Source organism: Orycteropus afer, unplaced genomic scaffold, assembly GCF_000298275.1.
Source record: "Orycteropus afer afer isolate SDZICR_OR568_19922 unplaced genomic scaffold, OryAfe1.0 scaffold00014, whole genome shotgun sequence".
NCBI lineage: Eukaryota > Metazoa > Chordata > Mammalia > Tubulidentata > Orycteropodidae > Orycteropus > Orycteropus afer.
Window position 1 is genome coordinate 19,173,294 of NW_006921601.1, and position 22,989 is coordinate 19,196,282.

General features: G+C 42.4%; 1 protein-coding gene across 1 annotated transcript in view; it reads left to right on the top strand.

Moving 5' to 3' along the window:
• The window catches only part of NAV2 (neuron navigator 2), a 494,616-nt gene that overhangs the window by 189,859 nt on the left and 281,768 nt on the right, over nt 1-22,989 (top strand). Inside the window, exon 4 of the mRNA XM_007955845.2 lies at nt 11,957-12,029. Within this exon, the coding sequence (XP_007954036.1) occupies nt 11,957-12,029 (73 nt within the window). The remainder of the gene's footprint in view (nt 1-11,956; nt 12,030-22,989) is intronic.

Below are 22,989 nucleotides of genomic sequence, written 5' to 3' on the forward strand. Positions count from 1 at the left end.
GGAAAAAAAAAAAAAAGAAAGTTTAGGAAGGCGCTTAAACACTGTGCCTCCATTTTGCCATTTGAAAAGTGGTGATAATGTCTACCTTATCTTTTGGTAAAAATGAGCTGAAATGATGAGTGGAAAATCATTCAGCCCAGTGGTTTGTGTTTTATATGAGCACAGATATTAGTTCCTTACAAGGCCTGTATGAGACTTTCAAGAAAGAGATAATTAGCCCCATTTTAGTGAAAGGAAAACTGAAGCTCAGGGAAATAAAATACCTTTCCCCAAGATAGTCAAGGAGCCCTGAGAAATCCACAGTTTCCCAGACTTTACCTCTGGTCATGTGACCTGCTTCATTCCCCTGCCCCCCATTAAAACCTCTTCTTCGTTATGGCTCCAGTCACAGTGCAAATGACACTTTAAGATGAGTTGTTTTTTTGTATTGAGTAGGTTTGATGGACAGGAGGGGTTCCCAGGTTGGTATGCGTGTGGTAACAGTCTCAGTATCAGAACCTGACCAAAATCCCATCTCTTTCATACTTTCCCCTGAAGGAACATCAGGATAAGAGGAAAAGGGCACGAGTCCTTGGTTTCTCTTCTTTATGGTGAAGGACAATTAGTGCTTACCTTTAAGGAGAGGTTTTAAGATAACTTGGAACTTGGAACCAGTGCCTTCCCAGGCTCCCTTCTGTTTCCCTAAGGAGATTGTACAGAAGAAACCCTAACCAAAGAAAAGATCTTTAAAGGTTAGCCTTTGCGTGGAGTGTTTCCAAGAGGCAGTCAGCCCACCTACTTTCCTTGCATCGTCAGTCTTATGCTATGAGTCTCTTTTGAGAGGGATTTGATTCTGACTTTCAGGATTTAGATAGATAGACATAAACATTGATTTGGGTGAAGAGAAGGGCAATGTACCAAATGTGAGTGACCAATATGGCAGCATTGAGGATGAGAAAGACATAGAGAGGTACATGGGAAGTACAGACAACAGCTATGAACCCTTTTGCACATACAGTACTAAGTTGTAAGTGAAGGCATTGGTTGCTTTGTTTATAAATGGCTGCAACATGTTCTATTTTTATGATTACCTGGTTGTTTTAACATTGGATAGTCTTTGTGGCTAGTGTTCCTAATACATCAATATTTAGGTAGAACTGTATGAAATTGGCAACACTCAACAATTTTTTACCTACACACATAGCAGTGTTATCTGGTTCAACTGAATACTTGACCAGGACTGAAATAGTAGCAGAGATTAGCATTATATGACAAGTTATAAATTGTCACTATTTCTTCACAGGTGCATTAGCTATTTTGTAGTCTTGGAAAGCTCCAGGATATCCTGTAAGAGCAACCTTCCTGTCTAGTTTGTTCTCCTCTTTCAGTGGGTTTTGACCATGTTCTGACATTCTGACAATGGCAGTAAGCAAAGTCAAGAATTACCTTAATTATTAATTACGGTTTTCTTAAGTCTTAATATCTCATCATTTCTGGTTGGTTGGCAAGTAGCTCTTTGCCTTGATCATAGATTTTAGATTGAAGCTATTGGCTAAATTTATTTTTTATTATAAATAATTTTACATATTATTTGCATAATCCCCCAATTTTATAATAATAATTAACAATGGTCTGTAATTTAGGTGCAAGACTGAAGTAACTTGTGTGAAGGTTCCTAGCATCATGCCTCATATATAATCAATGTTCATGCAGGCAGCAATCAAGAAATCAAACAATGTATTTCATTGGGCAAATCTGCTGCAAAAGACCTCTTTAAAATTTTAAAAAGCCAAGATGTCAATTTGATAACTGAGGTGTGTCTGACCCAAGCCATGGTCTTTTCAATCACCTCGCCAAGTTTTATACAAAAAAATAGTTGATTCTTTTAACCAAAACTATTTGTCTAAGACCTTAGGGTTTCCTATGTAGTTTTTTTAGAGGAGATATTTGCACAGAGTGCTGATTCTGGCAGGATCAAAATGAATTCTAGCTACAAAGCACCCATTCATAGAGAAGCTGTACTAGTGTCTTATAATTTAACACATCTGAGTGTCTCACAACTCCAAAATTATATTTCACTTTCAGGAAATGCCACTTGTGTCTGCCCTTTTAGAATGGTATAAAGAATGAGCTTTTTAAAACCTTGACTATGGAAAGTTCCAGACCCTTGATATATATATCAACCCGTCTATTCATCTTAGCAGTGCTATGAGATAGATATCCGTATTCCTATTTTACCAATTATGAATCTGAGGCTTGGAGAGGTTAAGAATTTTCCCAGGGTCTTGTGGCTACCATAGAAGGGAGACAGAATACAGGTGTGGATGAATCCAAAGCCCATATTCTTTAAATAGATTTTTGTCACCTAAAAATTGTGATAGAATCTGAATAGCAGAGGTAACTGGGAAGCCAGCAGCAGTCATTTCTGCCTTGGTTAGAAGTAGTTTATCAGCATCTAACAAGAGAGGGGTTGCTGTGAGGCCCGGTGTGACATCAGGTAATGGAGAAGACCCAGAGTCTGGAAAGCTGGGGTTAAAAGAAAAGCCCTGGAGGAGGAAATGGAAGGTAGCCAAGATAAGCTTGTCTAATTCTGTTTTGTCAGGGACCAATCCCAGACATAGCTTTGGGAATGTTATGGCCCTATAACTATAGCCCAGAGACATTCATGTCAAAAGTAACAACATAATAACAACAACTACCAGTTATTGGGCACTTAACTAAATTCCAGGAGCTCTGGTGGCATAGTGGTTAAAGCATTTGGCTCCTAATCAGAAGGTCAACAGTTCAAACCCACTAGCTACTCCATAGGAGAAAGATGAAGCAGTCTGCTTCCCTAAAGATTTATAGCCTTGGAAACCCTGTGGAGCAGTTCTACTTGTGAAGGGTCGCTGTGAGCTAGGATCAAGTTGATGGCAGTAGGTTTGGCCTTTTTCTTTGGGGTGGAGGGCGCTTACTGAATTCCAGCTACTATGTTAAACACCACACATTCATCCTCTCCTATAATGCCAGCAGGCACTCTGTGTGGTAACTGTTATAATCCCCTTTTTACAGATCAGGCCACTGAGGTAACTTGCAGAAAGTCATATTTAATAAATGGCAGAATCGGAATTTGAATTCAGACTTGACCCCAAAGCCTGTGTTGTGCCCTTCAGATATCACTCCTTAGCCCTAATCATATGTGTTTTGCTTTTGTGTCTAGGTTCTCCATCCCGAGGCCTTGACTTGAAGCCATCCTTTTTGGGGGTGTTAGGGAGGCAGTGGTAGTTCAGTGGTAGAATTCTCACTTTCCATGCAGAAGACCCAGGTTCAATTTCCAGACAAAGCACCTCATGTGGAGCCACTACCCATCTGTCAGTGGAGCCTTGTGTGTTGCTGTGATGCTGAGAAGAGAGGCCTGGTCATTGACTTCTGAAAAACTCAGCCAATGAAAACCCTATAGATTCACAATAATCTGACCTGCAGCCAATCAAGGGCATGGCACAGGATGGGGCAGCATTTTGTTCTACTGTACATGGAGTCACCATGAGTGGAGGGTGAACTCAATCATAGCTAACAACAGGAAGTTAGGAATGGTTACTCTGAAATTATTGCAGGAAAATGATATAAATCACTGTGGAATGGTGTACGGATTGAATGCACATGAAGACATCGCTTGGGACTTCCTGACAACCCTGATCACTAGTGGAGTTTTGCCCCTTATAACATGTGGTCTTCATGGTCACCATCTCTAAAGGAGAATGCTCTGCAAAGCTCAACTCTAAGGGACTATTATGGAACTCTCCAGAATAAGGAATGACTTTTAAAACTTTAGCTGTAACTCCCCTCCCAGTGTCTCTCTATTTCCAGGGGAAAATGGAAAAGTCAGAAAGGAATAGGGAAATGAAGTATTATAGTCCATAGGAGGCCAAATGGAAAAAGATACTTACTAAAAGAATTTAAGATGGATTCTTGTTTTCATTTGTTTTTTCCCTAAAGAATTTTTTTTTTTTAAATCCATATGGATGTACCCATTTGCTGTAACAACTGAGAGACTCAATAATTAAGTTTTTTAAAAGGAGCTCTTGACAGCATCTTGGAAAGCTGAAGTTTTAAATATTGTAAAAGGTATGGTGGATGAAGCCACCAACTTAAAAGGGAAGGGGGTGAACAGGGCAATAAAGCAAGAAGAGAATCAGACCGACAAAGGGACTCTTAAGCCTCATTTAGTCCTTAGTTAAGGAGCCCTGGCTCAATAGTAAAATGCTGGGCTGCTGACTGAAAGGTTGGTGGTTCAAACCCACCCAGCAACTCTGTGGAAGACCTGACGATGTGCTCTGTCAAGGTTACCGCCAAGAAAACCCTATGAGGCAGTTCCACTCTGTCCTGTGGGGTTGTTATAAATCAAGATTGATTCCACAGCACCTAACAACAACAGTTCACAATTCCTTTTTCAAAGTCACCACAGGAGCTAGAGCTAAGCTTTGAGGCTTGAATGGGCAAAGCTAGGACAGAGGATGTGGAGCCCCTTGTACTACTAGACAAAGATGGCTTTACGTATCAACCAAGCCAGCAAGGTGGCTTACAAGGGGAGATCCATACAGAAGGGATTTTGAAACATCACCCTAAATTTCTTTCATTCTGGAGTCCTCATCTGAAATTAGTCCCTGGGCAATACAAATGGTTAATGTGCTCAGCTACTAACAGAAACATTGGAAGTTCAAGTTTGGAAGAAAAGCCTGGTGATGTACTTCTGAAAACTCAGCCATTAAAAAGCCTGTGGAGCACAGTTAGACTCTGACACAGATGAGGTCGCCGTGACTCAGAATTGACAGCAACTGATTTTTTTCTTCTAAAATGAAGCACACAGTGTCAGCCTCCTTCTCCCCGCTCTGACCGGTGGGACTGTGCATCTCAAGGACCAGACTGTGGCCTGTGAGCCACGTGATCATGGGATGCTGCTCGACCCCAACACTAATTTGGGAGGACCAAATGATGAACCAGGCAGATCAGACATCAGATCTTGGCCTCCTAGGAATGTCAAGAGAAAAGCCAGACAACACTAGCAAGATAGGCATCTGGGAGGGTATTTGCCCCAAGTGTATTTTGCTTTATTGTTTGGTTCCATAATCAGTTTTCTTTCTTTCTTTTTTTGGAAAGAGTCAGAAGCAGGGGTGTGAAAAGGACATGTAACCTTGTGACAGAGACCTCTTTAGATGTGAAACAGACATTCCTAGTACAGAAGGCCACAGATGCTCCCTTCCTTGCCCTCCCCTTCTCCGCGCCCAGCCCCAAGTCACTAGAGCCCCACCTCGAGGCCACTGCTTGAGCGACACCAACACAAAGGAGCCTGTCCTTAAACTCTCAGACTCGAAGGCTGCTGTTGCCATTGTAGCAAGGAATGGGACAGACCTTACATTCTCTTGTTCGCCACATCAGTTCCTTAGCATGGCCAACATGGTCTTGTGTGGCCAGCCTGCTGACTTTGCTCAGTGTTATCTCTCATTGCTCCTTTCCCTTACCCACTGTGCTCCTATATCAAATTTTTTTTTTCCTTTCTTGGAATGTGGTATGCTACAACCTGCTTAGAAGCTTTCAAGCCTTCAGTTCCTTAGGCTTAGTAGGATCTCCTCCCCATTCTTGCTACCTAGTTAATTCCTGTGGGCTCAGCTCAAGTGTTTCCCCCTTCATTCCTTCAGTCAACTCATAATTTTTGAGTACCTCCTATGTACTACATACTAACATAGGTGTTTAGGGATACATCAGTGAGCAAAACAAACAAAAAGCCCTGACTCTTGGACCTACATGTTCTCTCTTCCTTAAGAGCTAGCTTGCTGAAAGCTTTGATGCCCCTCACAGGATGAATCAGGACTTCTAGTACATACTTCCCTGGCACTCTTCTGTTTTGCAGTAACCAAGACAGCATGCAGTCATATACTTTGTTACTGTTTTTAGTGGCTGTGACAGTGGCCCCTGGCTCATGGCAACACCATACACAGCAGAACGAAATGCCGCCCTGTCCTGCACCATTGGTTGTAAATCAGACTGTTGTGATGTATAGGATTGTTACTGGCTGATTTTCGGAAATAGGTCATCAGGCCTTTTTTCTCGTCCATCTTAGTCTGATACCTCTGTGAATACCTATTCAGCATCATAGCAACGTACAGGCTTCCACTGACAGATGAGTGGTGGCTATGCATGAGGTGCATTGGCTGGAAATTGAATCGGGATCTCTGGCCTGGAAAGTGATACTTCTACCACTAGATCACCAGTGCCTCTAGTTACATGCTTATTGGTGCATTATTTAATGCCAGTCCCCCTGCCTTAGCCTGTAGGCTTCAGAGGGCAAAGGTCATATGTCTATTTGTTCACCACTATATACCCAACACCAGCACATTACCTGATACCCAGTAGCTCAGAACTGAGCCCCAGTAGGTGCTCAGTAAGTATGAGTGAAGGAATGAGTATTGTTTTTGTTGGCAAATAGCAGTATCAGGTGCGTGGATCACACAGACTTCTAGAAGGAAGTTGTTTCAGTGATACATGAGTTTCATAGAGATACTATGGCAGGCTTTTAAAGCCACCAGAACTTTAAACTTCTCATTTAGGTATGTCTGGGGTCTGGGCCCCTCATTGCTTAGGCTTTAGGCATTTTGTGATTTTTTTAAAAAGTCCCTGCAGTGAGAATAATGTTGAAGAGCAGGCTTGGAGATGACCTGATGCAGACACTGGGACTGAGCAAGGGTCCTGGCCTGGAGGTGTGAAGGCACTGCCTATAGGAAACCTGGACACAGGCCTGCAATGCAAGAGACTATAGACCAAAGATGCTCCTGTGGCCATGATGTTCACGCATCACCTGTTTGCCTGCCCTCCCAGTTTCCTCCTCCTAGGATGGAGATCTCCAGGGTCCTAGTGAGAAACTCTTAACTCATAAGAATGTCATTGCTCCATTTACTTGCTATGCCTGGAGCACCATCTTCCCCAGACTGCAGTAGTGCCCAGAGAGACAATCTTCATTTGTATTAATCATTTTCATGCACTTTGCACTCAGCTACACTGGTATTCAGAGAAAAATGCTACCATGACAACTGCCACAACAGATGGTATTTGATCAGTCTCTAAGCTACCAAGGAGACATACAGCAGTGCTTCCGAGGGTTGCATATTTTGTGTTATCATGAGGCCCAGTCCAGCCTTGATCATGATTGAAATGTGAAGTTTTCCGTTTGCCCTCCTTTCCCCTCCCCTTTCTCTTTCCAGTTGTTGGACATTTGTTTTGCCTTTTCTCAGGGAAACCCTTTTGCTCTCTATTGGTCCTGGGTGGAGTGGGGGGATGGGTGTGGGGGGACAGGCTGCAACATACGCAGCCCACGGATGTTGCCCTGCAAGTTGAACGTTCATAGACAGTTGAGAAACCATTCAACTCTGGGATCAAGAATCAGAGTGAGACTGGGAGAAGGGCCTCCTTGTAGCCTCTCTTGGATGTTCATGGGCTGCACAGATTAGAGACCCCTTTACCCTTGAATGGAGGAAAGCCTAGAAAAGGGAGTGCATCCTCATCTTGGTCAGTCCCTTTTCTTCGCCTCCTTCCTTTCTCCAGCAACTTGATCCCAGACCTGTTGGATGCATTTCTATGGCAACAGCTACAATAGCCTCCTCACCCAGAGCTGCTCCCCACCCACTTCAGTAACACTGGAATGTCAGACTTTGCACAGATTTTTCAGCTAATTTTGGAAAGTAGTTTATATTGGCCGTTATGTGTTAATGAACAACTTTGGTCATATTTACATACTTTGCTGGTTAAGCATCTTTTCCATCTCTCTGCCTCCCAGCTTTATCAGAATCCTCATCCCACGCTATGTGTCTGGATTGCACATGCCCTGAGAGCCCTAAGAGCCTCCTTAAAGGACAGCCTCAGTCTGTCATTGGTACTGGGATCTGACACTGGGGCTGTTCCCTCATGGGATATTGTGGGAATTTGCACTTTCAGTGGTACATGTGGATGGGTTGTTTACCTGTTCAGGATTCGGAAGAAAACCAGGAGGTGAATTTTTTAATCAGAAGAGAGCCTAGATCAAAGAAACAGTCTCCCCTTCTGATCTCGTTCCAAATGAAGCCAGGAGGCTGGAATCCACATCTGACCCCCTTCTGCTTTGCAGCCTCACTCTTTCCTGGGGTGCAGATGAAAAGAGCGTGGGTCTCAGCCTCCTTGTCAGGGGTGGTTTGTAACCTTAATGAAACGTTATTAAAGAGTGTATTTGAGACTTGAGGAATGTTTTTTGAACTCCTTCTGTGAGTGAAGAATCTAAGTGAAGGGGAAAGATTCAAGGTGCTTGATGGGCTTATTGATGGGCTTCTAGGTGATGACGCAGGTTCTTATTTTTAGTTTTAACATTTTCTAGGAGTGCAGCGGGAGCTCTGGTGATGTAGTGCCTAAGACACTTGACTGCTAAACAGAAGGCTGGTGGTTCACATCCACCAGTCACTCCTCGGAAGAAAGTTTGGGCAATCTACTTCCATAGTGATACTGCCTCAGAAACCCAAGAAGTGGTCTCTTTGAGTCAGATCTGACTCAATAGCAATGAGTTTGGGTTTTTTTTTTGGTTGTTGTTGTTAGGAGTGCAGTGAGACCATCTGGCTATTGGTCCCCATATGCCATCTCCTCTTTAGAAGAAATTGTCCTTGGTACCCTTTAACCTCTGTTCACCTAATGAAGAAAGATCCTAATGCTTCCCTTGTTGATATGCTCTGGTTCTCCCTTGAAATGAATCAGAATTGGGTTGTATATTGTAAGTGAGTCTATGAACCCCAAATAGAAAGATTATGATGGGGAGAAGGGACTCTTAGGTTCCAGCCCAGCTCTGCCATTGATCTGTGTAATCTGGGTTAGAAATCTGACCTTACCTCACTTTCTCCATCAAGCAATACTTGCCAAAACCAACACCATTAAAATAATCATAGTGCCTGGCACAGAGTGGACATCCTCTCAATTAAGTTGATTAAAGGAATGATTAAAAGATTCATAGACTCAGGGCTTTTCCATGTTGATGTTATTCACATTGTGGACGGGGTCACTCTGCTGTGAACAGCTGTCCTGTGCATTGTAGGTTGTTCAACAGCATCTTTAGCCTCAACCCACTGGATGCCACTGACAACATTTCCCTCCTCCCTGGATTGTAACAACCCAAAATGCTGCCAGATGCTGTCAAATGTCCCCTGAGGACCAAAATCTCACCCACCCCCCAAGTGGAGAAACTGATCTTAATTATGACATTATGTGGAAGAATGTTAGGACATTTAAAAAAATATATTAATAGGAGGAGGAAGTATTCTGAGTAATCTATTTATAATTACTTGTCCCTTTCATAGAATTTAACATTACAAGAAAGCAGTGAGTAGATGGCTGAATTGAAAGGCATCAAAGCTGGTCTTTTAAGAAGACTAGCATGTATCTTAAATGATGCTACATGCATTAAATGCTCCATATATGAGACAAGTAAATATACTTTATGCTCCTTGAAAGGAAAGTTCTATAGAAATAACAACATTATAGTAGAACAGCACTTTTTAAAAATATGTTGGCGTTTTGGGTTTTTTTTTTTCCAGTGCAACAGTAATGCACTGTCACTGAAAACCTACACTTCTTAGCCCATCTATGTGACACTTGTAAGGATAAATATCAAGTATATCATTTTTGTTTTTGCATTAACAGATTCAGGGGTGATCGGCTTTTCTTTACCTTTGTCTCATTTTCCATGGGGATATATACTTAGTCAGGCAAGATGTTATATTAAAAACTTCTAGTGGCCATGGGGTTGATTCTGACCACAGTGACCCCATGTGTGTCAGAGTGGCACTGTGCTTCATAGGGTTTTCAATGGCTGGTTTTTCAGAAGTAGACTGCCAAGCCTTTCTTTCAAGGTGCCTCTGGCTGGCCTTGAACTACCAACCTTTCAGTTAGCAGCTGAGCTCTTTAATTCTTTGTGCCACTCCAGGATAGGGTTATAGTACAAGAGACAAGAGATGGAAGAAGAATTTTATCTGATTTAAATACTAGTACCTCTTTGACGGGGAGAGGAGCAACAAATTCTTCTAAACTGCTGCATAAACAGTAGAAATAAAGACTGAGAATTAACATTTTTTCAAAAGCAGGATTTCATAATACAGTGAAATAGCATTTAGAGATGTATTTTTTTTTCCTCTTTGCTACAATTGGAAGGTGATAGCTCTGAAACACCTTTGACAGAGTGCTCCTACCATTCTTTTCTTTCCCTTTCCTTCCCTCTGAGAGGGCAGAACCTGGTTGTCACTCTTAGTCATCCTGAGCTGGACAGAAGAGAAAGAGAGATTAGAAGAAATTTCACTTTCCTTCCTCTGTGTAAGGAGTGATTTTCTGCCATGTGGCAAGTATAACCCATAACATCAGCATTTATTTCGTTTGCGGAAAATCGCATTCTGCTCCTTTTCCTAGGGATGAGAAAATATCTCTTCTTTGAAGGTGGGCCGGAGATTGGGAAAGAGATGAGAACCTGTACTAAAAATATGGGGATGGAATAATTCCAATTCAGGGTTGAGTGGATTCTTATAAAATAGATACAGGTTGCCCCCCCCCCCCGCCCCACCCCTCAGATGTGCCAGAGCGTAATTTAAAGAACTTGGAAGATGTGGAGGCTGGGTCAGAGAAGGAAAAGTTAGGTGTTGGTGGGAGGGTGGACGGGAGCTTCAGGGAGAGGTTGCCTTGGAGCCAGACTCTAATCAAATCTAACCATGGCCGCTCAAGTCGTGGTGCTCCGTGTGTCGGGGCAGCACTGTGCTTTAACTCATCGCGACCCATGTGGTCAGAGCAGAACTGGGTTCCACGGGGTTTCAGTTTTTCAGAAGTAGGTCACCAGGCTTTTCTTTTGAGGTTCTTCTGGATGGACTCAAACCACCAAACTTTTGGTTAGCAGCCAAGCATGGTAACCATTTACCATGCTCTTCAAATGTCAAAGCTTTGCTCTATGCATCTGTGAAGGAGCATCAGGAAATTGCTTGGAGGTGGGGGGAATGGTCACATGCACAATCATTTATGGGTTTAAAATGAATTCCCCAGATTAAATACTGGTTTAAATTCATAAAAGTGTTGCACTTAGGAGGTCTTGTGGAATGGGGTGATTGTGGAGGGGCATGGTGTCGCCATTGTGAACTGGAAATTGTATGGAGTTTGACGATCCCTGGGCCAAGTCAAAAGCAATTTTCTTCACTTGCAGTCACTATTGACGTTAATCAAGCCAGAACATTTTCCTTTAAACCCAAAAAATAATTAGCCCTGACAACTGAAGTCAAATCAGACCGTAGGGACTGACCTAAATGTTCTTCCCTGAGGACCGGGTATCTGCTTGCCTTTAGCCATGGCATCAGCACTGGCAAAATGGGGAGGCTGTCAGACTTGCTGGTGGGTCCTTCATGCCAAAGAGAGCACAAAGCATAGAGCAGTTTGAAAGGGTCACGGCCCTTTCTGGTCATCTGCAATGCCTGCCATCCTGAGAATTCATGAGTGAACGCTGCCCAGATTCCTGATGAAACTTCCATTCGTCGTTTTCACATTTGACCGCCTGCCTCTGGAAATTTTATGCCAGCTGTCGATAGCTGGGTGGGTCCACACCTCCACTGCCCTGGCAGCTGCTCAAGTTTTCAGAATTGCGCTGGTGGCAGTGATCAGCATAAGAGCTCCAATTCCACCCTGGTTATTTTTGGCGGCTGTGAGCAATGCAGGCCTTTGCCTTTTGGAGCTGTGTGGTTGGGATATTGGGTAATCTTTTCCTGTGCAAGTACAGACAAAGGAGAGTCCTGACCTGTATCCATCTGTCAGTTGTTTTGATGTTGTTCTGTTTTTCCTGGTTGAGAACATTAACTAATATACAGTGAACCCTCTCTCTGGCATAGTCCTTGTTGCTAATAAGAGATGACACTGGGGGATGATGAACATTTGTTGAGTGGATATTGTTGTTTTCTTCCCCTAGATTGAAAACATAGATGCCTGCTTGAATTTCCTGGCAGCTAAGGGAATAAATATCCAGGGGCTGTCTGCAGAAGGTGAGTCAGAGTGTTTGTCACTAAACTGCCTTTTCATCATTAAAAATGCCCATCTGTTACTTATTGAAGACATCAATAGAGTTAAAACAAAGGATGCTGGTGGGCTCTTCTGGGCTTGTTTCCCTTCACATAGCTCAATGTTCATTTAGACTTGAGGATGCCAACTTCTTGTGTATGTGGTGTAAATATACATAACAAAACATATGTCAGAGGATGCCAATCTCTGACAACCTCAAAAATCTCCAGAGTTGCAAATTCAACCTTACCAGCCACTCCTGTGAGACAGAGCTGCTTCGGTTTGAGCAGCACTTGGCTAAACAGTGCTGACATGATTTACCTATTTGGCAATTCAGTTGATTATCAAGTTAGGTCTTAGGGAAAGAAAACCCTTAACCTCAGAACATGTTTAGGCCCTCAGCTCCCAAGAAAAAAAAATCTAGTCTTTGACTTTTATTAGAAAAAGCAGCACTTTTCTTTGGTCTTGCAAGAGAGAGTACTGGATTTATTAATGAAATGCAATATTTTTACATCCTGATTAGTTTTTAATTAACTCAGATTAGGTGGTTAATTAGCACATTAGCGTTAGCTAATGATTTGCTATTAAATTAAGTATTGGTCTAGAGGTGACTGGTCCAAATTCTCAGCCTCCTCAGGCAAAATCTAGTCCTGGAAACCTTCACTCTCTCCTGCTTGTAAATAAAAGCAGCTGCCAGCTCAGAAGCTGCCATAGGCCCCGGCAACCTCCCAGACTCATTAGTTTGCACCTGCCTCCAGGTTTCCCAGGACAAGTAAAGCAGTTTGGGTTTCAGCTGATACCACCTTTTCCTAGCAAGATTGCTTTCTGAAAAGATGCATGTTAGCATCAACTCAGGTGGCCAGGGTGGGGACAAGGGGAGCAGTGAGGAAGGAAGCAGCCAAATGGAGTAGGTAAGTTTCCATTTGGGACCTGGTCTTTGCCTTTGGTGTGTGCTGGAAGCTTGGTTTTCTTGCCTGTGACTCTGAACAGTTGACTCTTCCTGTATTGCGGATGGGTAGTATAAAGTGCCTTGTGGGTATGCCATGTCTTAAAGTGGGGCTGTTGGAAGTCCCTAAGTGGGAACTCTAATGTGCTGGTCCTGCCCAAGGTCAGGCATCATCCTGCTGCTTCCAGAGGCCTCAGAAGCAGCTGGAGGGTGACCAACCCTAATCCCAGCTCTTAGAAGGATATCCTTGGACTCCCCCTTCTCAAGGGTAGGGGCCTTCATCATGGGGATGAGATCTGGGTTGATTGTGTAGAATATACATTGTTGAGGGAGGAGTTGTTGGTGGTGTTGCCATGGGTAAGTAAACAAAAATCCTGTTGCTGTGGAGTCAATTCCAACTCATAGTAACCCTATAAGACAGAGTGGAATTGCCCCATAGGGTTTCAAAGGATATAAACCTTTACAGAAGCAGAATTCCTTGTCTCTCTTCCCCCTAAGCAGCTGGTGGGTTTGAACCATTGACCTTTTGGTTAGCAGCTGAATGCTTATGCACTACATCACCAGGTATCCTTGTGAATGGGTAAACCAAACCAAACTCACTGCTGTCGAGTCGGATCCGATTCATAGTGACCTCTCCTTGGGTTTCCAAGGCGGTATCACTGTGGAGGTAGATTGCCCAACCCTCCTTCTGAGGTGTGAGTAGGTAGGGAGATGCAAATTCTCTTTCAGAAAAACACATTATTTCCTCCTTAGAGAGATTTTGTGCTGGCTAGTAGGAGGCATCCACGTCCTCCTCCTAGTTTCTGGAAGTGATGACACCTCAGGGACAGGATTACTTCTCCCAGCAATGCACTAGCAGGAACTTTTACCAAGTTTTACTTAGCATCAAGGGCTCTACAGTCAAAGACTTTGCAGATCAACTTCATTCCATGTGGTCAGGAGATGACACCTGACCACTCAGCCACCCACCCATTGGCCTGCTTTCTACCTCATTTGTTCCCCTATCCTTTCTGTACTCTGAGGCATACAGAATCTGTTCAGTAAATATTTGTAATAGTTACTGTACTTTTTAAGGACTTTATTTGCATCAACTGCAGTTTTTACAGCTGAAGTTGAAGTTTGTAGTAGCCTCGTTTACCAGTAGGGAAACTTTGGCTTAAAGAGGTTTTTAGTGACATCCTGAAGGCATGAGACTAGTGAGTGGCAGAGCCAGGACTGGAATTGAGTTTGACTTCAGAGCTCATGTTCTTTTGGGATAGCAGATGAATAAAATCCAGGCATACTATGTACAGGGTTCAATAAGTCAGAAAAGATTTGCTACCTGGAATGTGTAGATCATGCTACATGTCAGAAAATGTGCTATCCATGGAGACAAAGAGACGCTCTGCCTTCTGCCTATTTTAGATGTTGGTGATAACCCTTATGAGTCTCTGGGCATAGAAGAGCATACTATACTTTGGGGTATAACTATGAAATAGTTTATGGTATTTCAATCACTGCCCCAACTGTGCTACGTTGACCCCCCTTCTTTCCTGCTGGGTAATAGCTCATTTAATGATATTTTGGCCAGAATCCATAACTTTTCAGTCATGTTCAGTTATTAGAACAGTTTTGTGTCAATATTTATGATTCAGTCTTGTTCATTTTTAAACATTGGTTGCAAAGTCTATTCAAAGCTGTTTTATCTCATGCTCTCCAATGCAAGTGGCTTTAGGAGCTGGGAGGGGAACAGGGGTATGGTGGCTTGACTTCTCTTCCTTTCCCCTTCCCTGTTCCCTGTGCCTGAGCCTGTAGGATTGGGGCCACATAGAGGAGGTAGAGTTCCCTGGTGGTAAAGTTGCAGTCCTCCTCTTGGGTGGTCATAAAGTGGAGGTCTCAACATGACCTGCCATGCTGCTCTGAGAGCATTGGTAGTGTTGTGTGAGATTTGGCCAGCTCTTCCAGCTCACCCGTAGCTGGTAGCATTCATATCCCATCCCCCTGATGCAAACTCCTCTTTATATCCACATTAAGATGGCCTTGGTTAGACTGTGGACTTCAATCTCATGATCCCTCCATTACCTCCCATAGGACCAACAGGAATGTGTAGGTACCATCTTCCATTTGAGATGGAACAACAGGAGTGTCACCTGGCAGTCCTCCATTAGACAACCTCTCTCCAGTTCTTTTCCTTCTAGTCAGATGACCAAGAGGCAGATTAGCCAAGTCTCTACTAGCAGATGTCCAACTGGGGTGTAGAATACCGGCTTCTCCTTCTTGCCAGTATCTCCATCTTTGAGTGATTCTCTTGGAGCCTCCATTCCTTTGACTTCAAAGAGGGCAAGGACTTCACCTTCTTGCTCCTTGGTCAAAGAAGGAAATATCCTATCTCTGTGATCATTGAATGTCACCAGCTAAAACCACAAACAAAACCAATGACCTTCTTTCAACTTTCTTATGTTGATATTTTAGGGAGTAAGAGTGATAAAAGGAGCCCCAATTGCTCAGTGGTTAAAGCACTTGGCTGCTAACCAATTGGGCAGTTCAAACCCACCAATTGCTCCATGGGAGAAAGAAGTGATAGTCTGCTTCCTTAAAGATTACAGCCTTGGAAACCCTATGGGGCATTTCTACTCTGTACTCAACAGCAGTGTATTTTTTTGGGTAGTGATTATGGTGATGGTTGGTGGTAAAACTGATTCTGAACTGGTACCACTTGGTACATCATGGAGGAAGGTGACTACCCACAACTTTTAGCAGCTGAATGTATAAAGTGAAGGTACTTAAAGCTTTTTATCCTCAAAACCTGAACCCAGTGCCATTGAGTTGATTCCAGCTCATAGTGATCCCCATTAGATTTCTAAGGTGATAAATCTTTACAGAAGTAGATTGTCTCATCTTCCTTCCATGAAGCAGCTGATGGGTTTGAATTGCCAGCCTTCTGGTTAGCAGTCAAATGCTTTAAGCACTGTACCACCAGAACTTATTATCCTCAAGTTGGGCCTTAGCCACAATTTCAAAAAAGATCTCACTTGACCTGCGTTAAATTACATTATATGACTAGAGAACATTTACTGAGAACCCACAGGTTTCAGATGCTGAGCTAAGTGCTGTGTACATTTATATTTTATTTAATCTCCTCCATAGTCTTATGAGTATTATCCCCATTATTTAGATATGGAAACTAAGGTCCAAAGAGATTGATACAGATAGGAAGGGGGAGGCCAATAAGATCAGGCAGAGAACTCGGATGGCACAGTTGTTAAAGCATTTGGCTGCTAACAAAAAGTTGATGGTTCAAACCCAGCCACTCTGAGAGAGAAAGATGAGACAGTCTGTATCCATAAAGATTTACAGCCTTGTAAACCCTATGGGGGAAGTTCTACTCTGTCCTATAGGGTTGTTATGTGTCAGAACCAACTCAATGGCAATGGGTTTTTGGTTTATAAGGTAAGGTGGTGACTAAGCTACCTGTCTGCTCATTCAAAGACTGGTTCTTTCTACTATGCCTCACTGCCCATGCTTATAACCACCTGCATAACTAGTAGAAAAGCATTATAGTGTTTAAAAAAGTAATGTCCTTTTAATGCTTTTTGTCTTCCTTTTGAAGATGATTAAGTGCCCTGAGGCTCCTCCTCTGATGGAGGAAAAAAAAAAAAAAAAAAAAACAGCAGTTGGAAAGCCCCATAGACACATCTCCACCCTTTCTAAAATTGAGTTTAGAACCAGGAGTGTGTATGCACCTGTCCTTGAAGCATTTCAGCAGCTCAGGCTCTGCCCAGACCTGTCTGGTAGAGAGCCACAGAGAGCCTTTGTTGCAGGGCACAGACAGTGGATGCCTCGAGGCACAGGGGCTGGAGGCCCAGCTGAGCCCAGTAGAGGTGCTGTTGGTGTGGGGTGTTTTCCCTGGACTAAGCCTCCTGCCCCCTTATTGTTCCTGGAGGTTGGACCCGTCTATTTGCTTTCGAAGACTTGCCAGAATCCTGTGAGCTTGGGCTTCACTCTGTCCTGGAGTGATTTTCAGGATCCCCCCAACCCTCCCAGAAATAAACTCCATTTATCCTATCTGTCTATAAATCTGTCCTGGTGAGAAAGGATAGACTTTATCTCTAAGGGTTTTGAAACACCTGGGGTTTATGCTACCTGGCCCTAAGCCCATCATCCTGTAGTGGAGAAGTAGATAAGACATATTCTATTTAGTTCAGCAAACATTTGCTGGATGTGCCAGGCATAGTGCTAGCACTAGGATACATAGAGCATTAAGCCAGCCATAATAACATAACATGTTGTTGTTAGCTGCCATCACTCAGCCTCCAACTCATGGCGACTCCATGTACAACAGGGTTGGACTGTGGTGATCCATAGGGTTGTCATTGTCTGAGTTTTCTGAAATAAATTGCCAGGCTTTTCTTCCTAGTCTTATGTTAGTTTTGAAACTCTACTGATAACCTATTCAGAAGCATGGTAGTACACAAGCTTCCACTGACAGATGGTGACTGTTCTTGAGTTGCATTGGCCAGGAACAAAACCCCGGTCTCCCGCATGAAAGGCAAGAATTCTTTTACTAAGCCACACTGCCCCCTAGACATCTAGTCTAAATTGCAGTTAATAAGAGCTATGCCAGTGGTATGTACAGGATCCTCTGGTCACTAAACAAAGGCAGTGGTCACTCTACTTCACCTCTGTCAGTGGGGCTTCAAACAGGTGGAGATATTTCCCCTGGGTTTTGCAAGATGCATAGGTCCTCACCAGAGAGAAAAAGAAGGTGAAGGGAAATCCAAACTGAAGGTATGACATAGGTCAATATGATGGAGGCAAAGGGCTCGCTCCTTATCAGCCTTGAATTGGAGAGGCAGAGGCAGGAAGAACCTTTTAAATGTCTCCTTTGCTTTTCAAGTGCAATCATGAATCTGCTTGATTAGCTCAGACCTGAGTTTGCTTTCCTGGTGGTCAGAAACCTAGATGCTGAGCTTGTCTCTCCCTTCATCTTGAGCCAAAATGGAGGAGGTCTCTGGACCTATAGGGTGAAAGCAGCAGGTAGAATATTCCCTCCAACCCGCATCACCTAAAACTTTTAGGTTTGAGTGGTGCCATTGCTGCCTCTCCCAGGGAAGTGTCCTGTATGTCCTGCTCTCCCTTTCTCTCTCTACTTCTCCTTTGAGTGGACTCCTTGTCAGGCTTGGTGAGCAGCATGCAGGAGGACGTCAAGAATGGAGTTGAAAGTTAGGTGGTGAATGTAACTTACATAGATGGTCCATCTGGAGGAATAATGCCACCGACACCACAATCCCAAATCAGCTGTGCAAGGCTTATACAACCCTGGCCTAAGGGAATTGAATAGGAATTTTGCAACTCTGTGGTTTGAGGCAGTCCTTTCTTTGTCTCCCAACCCCTTTATTCCTACAAACCAGGGTTCTTTGCATTAGATGATGCCAGTGTTTATAACTTTGTAAATTGGACTTGAGGTTTCTCTTAAATAATGTTGAAAGAAAATAACTCTCCTGTTTATCTTACTCCTCATGCACAACATTACCGACAGCATCTGTGCAGATTACTACTAGTTGATGTGAACAAAGAGATAAACCAAAGCCCAAAGAAATTAATAGTCAAGGTAATACTGAATTCTAGTGGAAATTGAAAGGAACTCTAGTGGTGAAATGTTAACAAAAGGTCAGTAGTTCAAACCCACCAGCCACTCTGAGGGAGACAGATGAAGCTGTCTGCCTTTGGAAAGATTTACAGTCTTAGAAACCCTATAGGCCAGTTCTACTCTGTCCTGTAGGGTCACTGTTAATTGGAATTGACTCGATGGCAGTGGGTTTGGTTTAGTGGAAACCGAAATATGTTCTTCTGTTTATAAACTATATAGTTTGTGGGCAGCTACAAGAGGAGAAAGGAGAATAGGGCCCCATTTCTTGTTTAGCCTCCAGCTAGCTAATATTTCCTCCGGCAAGTTACCTCTCCTGCCTATGTCTACACTTTTTTCCTTTTCTAGAAATTAAAAGAGTGTGAGGTTAGTTGATCAAACACAAAATGATGCTTCTTCACCAAAGCCTTGGAAAGTGTCTGGAGGGAAACATTTTTGTGGGCTAATGGATTTTGTTTTTAGACTGCCAGTGGCAACGCCTTACCAGGCCTCATGGAACAGAGACAAACACCATTTGGAAATATGAAAAACATAGTTCTAGCTATTTTGGACACTGTCTTTTATAGACCACCCATGGCATACACTGTGTGACTTCCAATCTCTCCCAGAGCACCATGACTCTTGAGTATTTGTGTTCTTCAAGAAAATTAAACAATCCAAATGTCCATCAGCTGGTGAATGGATGAATGAAATTTGGTGGTATATCCATATAATGGATGAACCTCAATAACATTATGCTAAGTGAAAGAAGCCAGATGCAAAAGACTACATGCCGCATGATTCTGTTTATGTAAATTCTGGAGAAATAGAAAGCAGACTAGTGCTTGTCTGGGAGTGGGATTGAGGCTTGACTGCAAATAGGCATGAGAAGTCTTTTTGGAGTGGTGGAAATGTTCTAAAACTAGATAATGGTGATGGCTGCACAAGTCTATAAACTGACAAAAAAAAAACACTAAATTGGACACTTAAAATGGGTGAATTTTGCCTTGTGCAAATTATGCCTCAGTAAAGTTCTTGGGTTTGTTTTTTTTTTTTCTTCTTCTTTTTTTAAAGAAGATCACCATTAAGTTTTGTCTAATATGGGGAGCTCTGGTGGCATAGTGCCTAAGGCATTTGACTGCTAACCAGAAGGTTGGTGGTTCAAACCCACCAGCCATTCCTCGGAAGGAAGGTTAGGCAATATACTTCTGTAGTGATACTGCCTTGGAAACCCAAAGATAGGTCGCTATGAATTGGGTCCGACTCGACAGCAGTGGGTTTTTATATATAAAATCAATCTACTCTCTGGAGTTGACCTAGAATCTAGGGTCAACTTAAAAAAGAATAAAAATAAGCAGGAGCTCTGGTGGCGTAGTGCCTAAGGCATTTGACTGCTAACCAGAAGACTGGAGGTTCAAACCCACCAGCCACTCCTCATAAGTAAGGTTAGGCAATCTACTTCCGTAGTGATACTGCCTCAGAAACCCAAGGAGGGGTTGCTGTGTGTCGGATCCAACTCGATGGCAGTGAGTTTTAATATTGGATTGTTGACTGATTTTCTTCTGGACCCCAGTGATTATGGGATATAGTGAATATAGTAGGAAGCAAAACGGACAGCTTCATGGGCTTCCTTTGGTTAAAGAGCCCTGTCTGAACTCTGAGGAGGCTGCAGGTAGAGTGACTGTATTTTCTGAACTGAAAAGGGGAAATAAGGACTCAGGTGGGGTTTAGGTGTTTTGTACTCATTTTCTCATTTAATCTTTTTTTTTTTAATCAATATTCAGTATGATTCTTTTTTTTCTTTTTTATAGTTGTAAAAATACATATAACACAACATTTTCCAATTCACCTTTTTTTACATATATAACACAACATTTTCCAGTTCACCATTTTTTACATATCCAATTTAATGGCATTGATTACATTCATCATGTCATGTAACCATCACCACTATCCATTGCCACATTTTCCATTACCATTAACATATACTCAATGCTCCCTAAACAAAGATTCCTCCTTTCTCCTCCCTCCTGCCCCTGGTTATTGTTAGGTGTTGTGGAGTCCTTTTCAACTCATAACAACTCCATGCGACAGGGTAGAAAAGCCTCTTAGGATTTTCTTGGCTGTAATATTTGCAGAAACAGATTACCAGGTCTTCTATGGAGCCACTGGTTAGGCTCGAACAGCCAACCTTTCAGTTAGCAGCCAAGGGCTTAACTGTTGTACCACCAGGGATCCTTCTCACCTCTGGTAACCCCTAGGAAACTTTTATTTCTATACATTTATCTATCTTAGATAAATATCTATGCATATGAGTGGGATCTCTTTTGTGTCTGATGTATTTCACTCAGCATAATGTTTTCAAGGTTCATCTGTATATATTGTAGCATGAACTTGTTTTTTCACTTAATCATTACTTAATTTTCATAATAACCCCATAGGACAGGTACAGCAGGGCATATTCCCATTTTAAAGGAGAAGGAAATTGAGGATCAGCAAGGTTGAATCTTGAGAAAACTCCAAGTCTATAAATGTTGTACCCTAGCGATTGACACCCAGGTCTTCCAAGCTTCAAAGATCAGTGATCTTTACAATAACAAATGTGGTTTCCCCAAAAAATGTGTATTTATGGGAGCACTGTGTTCTTTGACAGATAAAAAGATGTTTTAGCGTACAGTGGGACAAACTTATGAACAATAAATGACTTAAAAACCACAGAAGGCAGAGAATGTCACAAAGCTGGCTACCAGGAGGGACTTCCTCAGAGATAAGGTGGATGCTTGTCTGCAGTTGGTTTGGTCTGGTGATGGTGGGTGCTGACATGGATAGTCTTACTTTCTGCAATGGATAATCCCTGCACCCCTGGCTATGCTGAACTGTTAGTTTTTCCCCTCTTTGTTTTTCTTATGTTGTTTTCAAAACTATGTCATGGAAATTTTTTTTTTAACATTTTATTGTGTCTTGGTTGAAAGTTTATAGAATAAATTAGTTTTCCATTCAATAGTTCATACACATTTTGTCTTTAAGAAATTAGTTGCAATCCCCTCAATGTAATAGCACTTTTCTCACTTCTTCCCTGGTGGATTCCTCATTTCCATTCACCCTTCTTCCCTGCCCTTTCCTGCCTTCTGAACTTTGTTTTTGGGAAAATGGTGCCCTTTTGGTCTCTTATGATTGATTGCTCTGAAGAGCATGTTTCTCATGGGTGTTCTTGTTCATTTTATAGACCTGTCTATTGTTTGGCTGAAAGGTGATCTCTGGGAGTGGGTTCAGTTCCAGGTTTAGAGGGTGTCTAAGGGCCATAGACTGGAGAAGAGCTGCCTCCTCAGAGTAGAGCTGACCTTAATGATGTGGGTAGAGTAAAGCTTTTGGGACCCCCATTTGGTGATGTGGCATGTCTCAAGATGAGAAAAAAAACAGCTGCAAACATCCACTAATAATTGGACCATGGAATGTATGAAGTATGAATCTAGGAAAATTGGAAGTTGTCAAAAATGAAATGGAATGCATAAAGGTCGATATCCTAGGCACTGGTCAGCTGAAATGGACTGGGTTTGGCCATTTTGAATCAGACAATCATATGATCAGGAATACCAGTTAATACTACTTTTATTTTATCAAATGTACACACCAACCCCCAAAGCCAGAGATGAGGAAATTAAAGATTTTTACCAAATTTTGCAGTCTGAAATGGACTGAACATGCGATCAAGATGTGTTAATTATCACTAGTGATTGGAATGCAAAAGTTGATAACAAAGAAGAATCACCAGTAGTTGAAAAATATGGCCTTGGTGATAGTAATGACGCTGGAGAGCTCATGATGGAATTTTGAAAGACCAACAACTTATTCATCGCAAATACCTTTTTTCAACAACACAGATGGCAGCAATACATATATGGACTTCACAAGACAGAGTACACAGGAATCAGATTGACTACATCTGTGGCAAGAGGCAAATGAGAAGCTCAATATCTTCAGCCAAAACAAGGCCAGGAACTGACAGTGGAATGAACAGACCATCAACTGCTCATATGAAAGTTCAAGTTGAAGATGAAGACAATTAAAACAAGTCCACAAGAGCCAAAATATGACCTTGATTATATCCCTCCTGAATTTAGAGACCATCTAAAGAATAGATTTGATACATTGAATACCAATGACTGAAAACCAGAGGAATTTGGGGATGACATCAAGAACATCCATGAAGAAAGCAAAAGGTCATTAAAAAGACAGGAAAGGAAGAAAAGACCACAACTGGATGTCAGAAGAGACTCTGAAACTTACCCTTGAACAGAGAGTAGATATCCTAAAGAATTGACAGGATAAAAGAGCTGAACAGAAGATTTCAAAGAGCAGCTTGAGAAGACAAAGTCAATTACTATAATGAAAT